Raw genomic sequence first — 10508 nt, 5'->3', positions numbered from 1 at the left:
TACAGCTTTCATAGAAATATGAACAAAGGCGACGTTTCACTTTTTCTAATGTTGGGGTCACTCTAGGAAAAGTCCTCAAATTTCAAGTTGAAAAAATATCATTCAGGGACTTTTCTTTGCTGTTAAACATAGTGGTGGGTCATTTTTGACCCTTAAGAAAACACAAGGGTTAAAACAATACTAACTGAAATGTCAAGCCCCTGTGCCGTGCTATTCTACTGCAGCGATTTATTGATTGTTTGTCTGAAATATCCTTCTCCCTGAGGGGTTTTGGCTATGTTTAAATGGCATACAGTAGAATCAAAAAATACATTCATTCAATGTCATTAGTCTTGGTAGCTTCCAAAACATTCAAATGACTTCTAACACTGTTTCACAGTAGAGATTCAATTCATAAAATCAATTGCATTTTATATCAAGCCAGCAAAATCTCAATTAATGCATTAATTTAATTCATGTGCAATGGCAGGTATCACTAATTGTGACCAAAAAAAGGTGCAATCCGAGTGAATAGATCATATTGTTTCATGATTTATCTCTAGCAGAGCATCTGTTTACAGCCTGGTCCTGAAGGGCCTCTGTTCAGAAATCATTCACATTTTATTTCAAGAACGCTAAATCTCTGCTTTCTATTCATGAATTCATTGCTTTCTTTTCATTTATAGTAGCAGGTATCAATTGTTTTAACATAAAATGGTGCAGAGTGAGTGATTCATATTATTATATCTTGGTACCTGTGGTGCATAACTATGGCCCTGGGGGGCCTCTCATGGAGACACTTTCCGACCAGCCCCCATGGCCATAGTTATGCACCACAGGTACCTGTCGGCTCCCAGGAGGACAAGTGCCCTCTCCACCTGGACATTCTTCCTACCCTGTCTCAGCCCCACAGACACCCCCAGGACCCTGGCCCTGCTCAGGGACGGCTCTAGCCTGCTTACAGCACTCCAGGATGCCCTGGCTGTCACTTGGATCCACCTTCAAGTGCCAGTCGTCCGCCTGCCTACGGTATCAATCAGCCAAACAGTCACACAAAGACATCAACTGTTTTTCCTCCGAAGAGCATATAGATTTAACTTGTAGTGAACATGTGGAAAGTTGTTTTAGTTCTTAGTGGTAGAACCTGGGCATCCCCCTTTCTATTTTATCATCATGTCATTTTGTTTATTTCAGAGTATTCCTCATCATCATGTAAACAGCATCTCATTTTATGATGCAATGATGTTTTCTAATAGAGTTGTACTGGACTCGCCTGGTGTGCCGCCCATCGTCACGCTGTGCATCCTTGGGTAGATGTAGAACTGCCCTTCACCATTCCGGATGAAGTGTTGGAGCCAGGGGGCCTGGGCCTTCAAATCAAAGTTTGTCATATACAGCATAGTGTACACAGCACAATGACATGCTTATTTACAAGCTCTCCTCTCAGGTATGTGTGTGTATAAACACCTTCAGGACCTGTCCCCCTAACAGGGTAGACCTGAGAGTCCCCTACTAAAGACTTGGCCCCCAGACTGGGGCAGTTGACTGACATATCCCTGGCTGCTTAGTTCCTGGAGATGTGTTTACTTTATGCTTCACAACCAAGCCTCCTGCTTTTCTAAACCTAAAAGTCACAAAAGACACAGATTTGTGATTTTAAATTCAAAGTCAAAAAAGATTTGGAAACAAAGTGTACAGTGCCTTCAGAAAGTATTCACACACCTTTACTTTTGCCACAATTTTTGTCTTACAGCCTGAATTAAAATGTAACTCAATTGAGATGTTGTCACTGATCTACACACAATAATGTCAAAATTGAATTTTGTTGGTACAACATTTGAGAAATGTATAGAAAATGAAAAGCGCAAATGTCTTGAGTCAATAACTATTCAATCCCTTTGTTATGGCAAGCCAAAAGAAGTCTATGAGTGAAAATGTGCTTAACAAATTGCATAATAAGTTGCATGTAATAAGACTCATTCCGTGTTCAATAATACCCCATCTCTCTACCACACACACACACAATTATCTCTAAGGTCCCACAATCGAGTAGTGAATTTCAAGAACAGATTCCACTACAAAGAACAGGAAGGTTGTTCAATGCCTCAGGGGGAAAAAAGGAAGCCTGTACAGAATTCAACTAAATCCAAAACATGCATCCTGTTTGCAACAAAGCACTTAAATAATACTGTTTTGTCCTGAATACAAAGCATTATGTTTGAGGCAAATCCAACACAGCTCATCATATTTTCAAGTATGGTGATGGCTGCATAATGTTATGGCTATGCTTGTCATCGGCAAGGACTAGGGATAAAAATAAACTAAATACAGGTATAATCCTGAAGGGAAAATGGCTGTCTAGCAATAATCAACTTGACAGAGATTAAAGAATTTAAGAATGGGCAAATATTTTACAATTCAGATGTGCAAAGCTTTTAGATGTACCCAAAAAAGACTCAGCTTTAATTGCCGGGGGTGTGAATACTTATGTAAATTAGATTTCTGTATTTAATTTTCAATACATTTACATTTCTAAAAACCCGTTTTCACTTTGTCATTATGAGGTATTGTGTGTACATGGGTGAGAGAAAAAAAAAATGTTTTCATCAATGTTGAATTCCGATTAACATAGCAAAATGTGGCTCTGTACAGTAGCCTTTACAATGTTTATGATAGCTGTTAATCGAACACATAACGAAAGTACAGCATAGAAGTAAAACTATATAACCAATCCACTTTTTAACCAGAAGGACTTCCAAATGAATGAATGCATGTCGAGAACTAATTGAACTGGGTTTGACACATTATGTGCTTCGAAATGGTAACTTATTCACTATATATAGTGTACTCTTCTGGCTCTGGTCAAAAGTAGTGCACTATAGAAGTAATAGGGTGTCATTTTGGATGCATCCATTCCCTCATGGTTGAGTGTCATTACCCTGAGCTAAGCAACGCCCAAGCCTCTGATGCTTCTTCTGATTGGGCGATGGCAAGCAGGTGATCTATCATCTTCTTGAATCCAATCAAATCAAAGGTTATTGGTTGCATACACAGATTTGGAGATGTTATCGCAAGTGCAACAAAATGCTTGTTTCTAACTCCAACAGTGCAGTAATACCTAGCGATAAAAAATAAAAAACAATCCCCAAACATACAGTACCATTCAAAAGTTTGGGGTCACTTAGAAATGTCCTTGTTTTTTAAGGAAAAGCACATTTTTTTGTCCATTTAAAACAACATCAAATTGATCAGAAATACATTGTTAATGTTGTAAATGAATATTGTAGCAGGAAACTACTGATTTTTAATGGAATATCTACAGAGGCCCATTTTCAGCAACCATCACTCCTGTGTTCCAATGGCACATTGTTAGCTAATCCAGGTATATCATTTTAAAAGCCTAATTGATCATTAGAAAACCATTTTGCAATTGTTAGCACTGCTGAAAACTGTTGTTCTGATTAAATGAAGCAATAAAACTGGCCTCTTTTAGACTAGTTGAGTATCTGGAGCATCAGCATTTGTGGGTTTGATTACAGGCTCAAAATGGCCAGAAACACTGAAACTCGTCAGTCTACTCTTGTTCTGAGAAATGAAGGCTATTCCATGTGAGAAATTGCCAAGAAACTGAAGATCTCATACAACACTGTGTACTACTCCCTTCACAGAACAGTGCAAACTGGCTCTAACCAGAATAGAAAGAGGAGTGCTCACAACTGAGCAAGAGGACAACTACATTAGTGTCTACTTTGAGAAACAGACGCCTCACAAGTCCTCAACTGGCAGGTTCATTAAATAGTACCTGCAAAACACCAGTCTCAATGTCAACAGTGAAGAGGCAATTTCTCGCATGGAATAGCCTTGATTTCTCAGAACAAGAATAGACTGACGAGTTTTAGAAGAAAGTTCTTTGTTTCTGGCCATTTTGAGTCTGTAATCGAACCCACAAATGCTGATGCTCAACTAGTCTAAAGAAGGCCAGCTTTATTGCTTCTTTTATCAGAACAACCATTTTCAGCTAACATAATTGCAAAAGTGTTTTCCAATGATCAATTTCTTTTTTTAAATGTTAAACTTGGATTAGCTAACACAACGTGCCATTGGAACACAGGAGTGATGGTTGCTGATAATGGGCCTCTGTACGCCTATGTAGATATTCCATAACAAAATCTGTCGTTTCCAGCTACAATAGTCATTTACAACATTAACAATGTCTACATTGTATTTCTGATCAATTGAATGTTATTTTAATGGACAAAAATGTGCTTTTCTTTCAAAAACAAGGACATTTCTAAGTGACCACAAACTTTTGAAAAGTAGTGTACATACATAGACAAATAATGGTGTGTATGGACAGTATATGAATAGAAAAGGTGTGTACAGCAGTAGTTTTTTTAGGATGAGCCATTACTAAAATACAGTATATACAGTACATTCGGAAAGTATTCAGACCCCTTGACTTTTTCCACATTTTGTTACGTTACAGACTAATTCTAAAATGGATTGAAATGTCTTTTCCCTCATCAACCTACAAAGCCAAAACAGGTTTTTGGAAATGTTTGCAAATGTATTAAAAAAACTGATATTATATTTACATGTATTCAGGCCCTTTACTCAGTCCTTTTGTTGAAGCACCTTTTGGCAGAGATTACAGCCTCAAGTCTTCTTGGGTATGACCCTTTGGGAATGACCCTACAAGCTTGGCACACCTGTATTTGGGGAGTTTCTCCCATTCTTCTCTGCGGATCCTCTCAAGATCTGTCAGGTTGGATGGGGAGCGTCGCTGCACAGCTATTTTCAGGTCTCTCCAGAGATGTTAAAATCCGGGCTCTGGCTGTCCCGAAGCCACTCCTGCGTTGTCTTGCCTGCGTGCTTAGGGTTGTTGTCCTGTTGGAAGGTCAACCTTTGCCACAGTCTGAGGTCCTGAACGCTCTGGAGCAGGTTTTCATCAATGATCTCTCTGTACTTTGCTCCGTTCATCTTTCCCTCAAACCTGACTAGTCTCCCAGTTCCTGCCGATGGAAAAACATCCCCACAGCATGATGCTGCCACCACCATGCTTAATCGTAGGGATGGTGCCAGGTTTCCTCAAGACATGACACTTTGCATTCAGGACAAAGAATTCAATCTTGTTTTCATCAGAACAGAGAATCTAGTTTCTCATGGTCTGAGTGTCCTTTGGGTGCCTTTGGGCAAATTCCAAGCGGGCTGTCATGCTTTTTTTACTGAGGAGTGGCTTCCGTCTGACCACTCTACCATACAGGCCTGATTGGTGGAGTGCTGCAGAGATTGTTGTTCTTCTGGAAGGTTCTCCCATCTCCACAGAGGAACTCTGGATCTCTGTCAGTGTCCATTGGGTTCTCGGTACCTTCCTGACCAAGGCCCTTCTCCCCCGATTGCTCCATTTGGCCAGGCGGCTAGCTCTAGGAAGAGTCTTGGTGGTTCCAAACTTCTTCCATTTAAGAATGATGGAGGCCACATTGTTCTTGGGGACATTCAATGCTGCAGAAATATTTTGGTACCCTTCCCCTTATCTAGACAGGTATGTGCCTTTCCAAATCATGTTAAATCGATTGGATTTACCACAGGTGGACTCTGTAGAAACATCTCAAGGATGATCAATGGAAACAGGGTGTTCCTGAGCAAAATTTCAAGTCTCATAGCAAAGGGTCTGAATACTTATGTAAATAAGGTATTTCAGGTTTTTATATTTTTAATAAATGTGCACATTTTTCTAAAAACCTGTTTTTGCCTTGTTATTATGGTGTATTGTGGGTAGATTGCTGAGTTTTTTTTTTTTTTTTTTTTTTAATCAATTTTAGAATAAGGTTGTAACGTAACAAAATGTGGAAAAAGTCAAAGGGTCTGAATACTTTCCGAATGCACTGTTGGTATTTTTTTGCATTTTATTAGGATCCCCATTAGCTATTGCAAAAGCTGCAGCTACTCTTCCTGGGGTCCACACAAAACATGAAACATGACACATAATACAGAACATTAATAGAGAAGAACAGCTCAGGGACAGAACAACATATACATTTTTGTTTTTAAAGGGGCACACAGCCTACATATCTATACATACAAACTAAGTAGGTCAAATAGGGGAGAGGCGTTGTGCCGTGATGTGTTGCTTTATCTGTTTTTTTTAAACCAGGTTTGCTGTTTATTTGAGCAATATGAGATGGAAGTTCCATGCAATAATGGCTCTATATAATACTGTACACTTACTTGATTATGTTCTGGATTCGGGGACTGTGAAAAGACCCCTGGTGGCATATCTGGTGGGGTAAGTGTGTGTGTCAGCTGTGTGTAAATTGACTATGCAAACAATTTGGGATTTTCAACACAATGTTTCTTATAAAACGTGATGCAGTCAGTCTCTCAACTCTTAGCCAAGAGAGACTGGCATGCATAGTATTTATATCAGCACTCTTATTACAATATAGAGCAAGATGTACCCCTCTATGCTGGGCCAGCTGCAGCTTAACTAGATCTTTCCTTGCAGCACTTGATCACATGACTGGACAATAATTAAGATAAGACAAAACTAGAGCCTGCAGAACTTGCTTTTTGGAGTGTGCTGTCAAAAAACCATAGCATATTTTTATTGCGGACAGACCTCTCCCCATCTTTACAACCATTGAATCTATATGTTTTGACCATAACAGTTTATAATCTAAGGTAACACCAAGTAATTTACTCTCCTCAACTTGTTCAACAGCCACACCATTCATTACCAGATTCAGCTGAGGCCTAGAACTTAAGGAATGATTTGTACCAAATACAATGCTCTTAGTTTTAGAGATGTTCAGAACCAGTTTATTACTGGCCACCCATTCCAAAACAGACTGCAACTATTTGTTATAGGTTTCAGTGACTTCATTAGCTGTGGTTTCTGATGCGTATATATATTTGAATCATCAGCATACATGGACACACATGCTTTGTTTAATGCTAGTGGCATTAATTGGTAAAAATAGAAAAGAGTAGAGAGCTGCCCTGCGGTACACCACACTTTACATGTTTGACATTAGAGAAGCTTCCATTAAAGAAAACCCTTTGAGTTCTATTAGATAGCTCTGAATCCATGATATGGCAGAGGTTGAAAAGCCATAACACAAGATTTTTTCAACAACAGGTTATGGTCAATATCAAAGGCTGCAATGACATCTAACAGTACAGCTCCCACAATCTTATTATCAATTTCTTTAAATCAATCATCAGTCATGTTGAGTGCCCTTCTCTATAAGCATGCTGTAAGTCTGTTGTTGATTTGTTTTCAGAGAAATAGCATTGTATTTGTTCAAACACCATTTTTTCCAACAGCTTTCTAAGAGCTGGCAGCAAGCTTATAGGTATGCTGTTAAAACCAGTAAAGGCCGTTCCTCCAGGCCTGAGGACAAAGACTTTCCTCTAAACTCAGATTAAAGACATGACAGGAGTGGCTATAGTCAGCTACCATCCTCAGTAGCTTTCCATCGACGTTGTCACTGGCAGGAGGTTTGTCATTATTGAGTGATGATAATAATTTTCCACCTTTCCCACACTGACTTTACACAATTCAAATGTGCAATGCTTTTCTTTCATTATTTGCTTTTTTTATGCATGAATATGATGGTTCACTGTTCGTTGTTGGCATTTCCTGACTACGTTTGCCCACTTTGCTTCATTGAAGCAATCATTAAAATAACTGGCAACATCAAATGGTTTTGAAATGAAAAAGCCATCTGATGCGATGAAAGTTGAATTTGTCTTTCTGCCCATAATTTCATTTGAAGTACTCCTAAGTTTTTTTTCCATCATTCTTTATTTCATTGATCTTCACTTCATAATACAGTTTATTATTGGTTTTGTTGAGTTTAGTCACAATTTCAAAATGTTCAGTAAGTCAACCACTAAGATGTGCAGCCAGATTTATTAGCCACTCCTTTTGCCCCATCTCTTTCAGCCATACAGTTTTTCAATTCCTCATCAATCCATGGAGCCTTAACAGTTCTAACAGTCAGTTTCTTAACAGGTGCATATTTATCAATAATTGGAAGAAGAAATTAAATAAATTCATCAAGTGCAGTGTTTGGATGCTCCTTATTAATCACATCAAACCAACAAATATTTTTAACATCATCCACACAAGACTCACAGAAAAATAAGTTGTATGATCTCTTATATACTACACTGCTCAAAAAAATAAAGTGAACACTTAAACAACACAATGTAACTCCAAGTCAATCACACTTCTGTGAAATCAAACTGTCCACTTAGGAAGCCACACTGATTGACAATACATTTCACATGCTGTTGTGGAAATGGAATAGACAACAGGTGGAAATTATAGGCAATTAGCAAGACACCCCCAATAAAGGAGTGGTTCTGCAGGTGGGGACCACAGACCACTTCTCAGTTCCGATGCTTCCTGGCTGATGTTTTGGTCACTTTTGAATGCTGGTGGTGCTTTCACTCTAGTGGTAGCATAAGACGGAGTCTACAACCCACACAAGTGGCTCAGGTAGTGCAGCTCATCAAGGATGGCACATCAATGCGAGCTGTGGCAAGAAGGTTTGCTGTGTCTGTCAGCGTAGTGTCCAGAGCATGGAGGCGCTACCAGGAGACAGGGCAGTACATCAGGAGACGTGGAGGGGGCCGTAGGAGGGCAACAACCCAGCAGCAGGACCGCTACCTCCGCCTTTGTGCAAGGAGGAGCAGGAGAAGCACTGCCAGAGCCTTGCAAAATGACTTCCAGCAGGCCACAAATGTGCATGTCTGCTCAAACGTTCAGAAACAGACTCCATGAGGGTGGTATGAGGGCCCGACGTCCACAGGTGGGGGTTGTGCTTACAGCCCAACACCGTGCAGGACGTTTGGCATTTGCCAGAGAACACCAAGATTGGCAAATTCGCCACTGGCGCCCTGTGCTCTTCACAGATGAAAGCAGGTTCACACTGAGTACGTGACAGACGTGACAGAGTCTGGAGACGCCGTGGAGAACGTTCTGCTGCCTGCAACATCCTCCAGCATGACCGGTTTGGCGATGGGTCAGTCATGGTGTGGGGTGGCATTTCTTTGGGGGGCCGCACAGCCCTCCATGTGCTCGCCAGAGGTAGCCTGACTGCCATTAGGTACCGAGATGAGATCCTCAGACCCCTTGTGAGACCATATGCTGGTGCGGGTGGCCCTGCGTTCCTCCTAATGCAAGACAATGCTAGACCTCAGGTGGCTGGAGTGTGTCAGCAGTTCCTGCAAGAGGAAGGCATTGATGCTATGGACTGGCCCGCCCGTTCCCCAGACCTGAATCCAATTGAGCACATCTGGGACATCATGTCTCGCTCCATCCACCAACGCCACGTTGCACCACAGACTGTCCAGGAGTTGGCGGATGCTTTAGTCCAGGTCTGGGAGGAGATCCCTCAGGAGACCATCCGCCACCTCATCGGGAGCATGCCCTGATGGGAGGTCATACAGGCACGTGGAGGCCACACACACTACTGAGCCTCATTTTGACTTGTTTTAAGGACATTACATCAAAGTTGGATCAGCCTGTAGTGTGGTTTTCCACTTTAATTTTGAGTGTGACTCCAAATCCAGACCTACATGGGTTGATAAATTGGATTTCCATTGATTATTTTTGTGTGATTTTTGTTGTCAGCACATTCAACTATGTAAAGAAAAAAGTATTTAATAAGATTATTTCTTTCATTCAGATCTAGGATGTGTTGTTTAAGTGTTCCCTTTATTTTTTTGAGCAGTATATAAAGCAACACCTCCACCATAAGCATTTATGTATCTTCTATAGATGTTATATACTTGAATTGCTACTGCTGTATCATCAAATGAATTATCTAAGTGAGTCTCAGAAATGGCTAATATATGAACGTTATCTAATGTTAGCTAGTTATTGATGTTATTAACCTTATTTATAAGGCTACATACATTAATATGGGCTATTTTCAGCCCTTTCCTAGGTAGTTTATTAGAGAGAGACTTATTAATATGGAAAAGAGCAAACAAAGCAAGATTTAAAAAAAATACATTCAGCAGTCCATTAATCAATTGGTGTGTGTGTGTGCTGTGGGCTTGAAGCTACTAACCCATAGGCTTGGCGCTCTCATCCCTTCCAGGCTTCTGGGAGGGAAGGTGGACCATGAGTCTCTCATATCGGATGTAAGTCATGTACATATGAAGTGAGTAAAACAGTATGCAAACATTAAAGTGACCAGTGTTCAATGACTATGCACATAGCGTGGCAGTCTCTAAGGTGCTGGGTTGAGTACCGGGTGGTAGTCGGCTAGTAACAGTGACTAAGGTTCAGGGCAGTGCACTGGGCAGAGGACAGCTAGTGGTGACTGTTTAACAGTTTGATGACCTGGAGATAGAATCTGTTTATCAGTTTCGGTCCCAGTATTGGTGCACCTGTACTGTCTTCGCCTTATAGATGGTAGTGGGACGAAGAGGCCGTGGCTCGGGTGGCTAAGGTCCTTGAGGATCTTCTTGTCCTTCCAGCGACACTGGGTGCTGTAGATGTCCTGGAGGGA

The 10508-nt window shown here is 40.7% G+C and overlaps 1 protein-coding gene across 1 annotated transcript in view; it reads right to left on the bottom strand.

The window, feature by feature from the left end:
* Window positions 1-747: 747 nt before the first annotated feature.
* The window catches only part of LOC106602871 (D-aspartate oxidase), a 15559-nt gene continuing 5798 nt past the window's right edge, over window positions 748-10508 (bottom strand). Inside the window, 7 exon segments of the mRNA XM_074112234.2 lie at window positions 748-830; window positions 833-938; window positions 940-1003; window positions 1249-1349; window positions 1447-1461; window positions 1463-1560; window positions 1563-1615. Of these exon segments, the coding sequence (XP_073968335.2) occupies window positions 748-830; window positions 833-938; window positions 940-1003; window positions 1249-1349; window positions 1447-1461; window positions 1463-1560; window positions 1563-1615 (520 nt within the window).

The sequence above is a fragment of the Salmo salar genome, chromosome 01 (assembly GCF_965601325.2).
Source record: "Salmo salar chromosome 01, fSalSal1, whole genome shotgun sequence".
NCBI lineage: Eukaryota > Metazoa > Chordata > Actinopteri > Salmoniformes > Salmonidae > Salmo > Salmo salar.
This window is presented reverse-complemented; position numbering and strand designations above follow the sequence as displayed.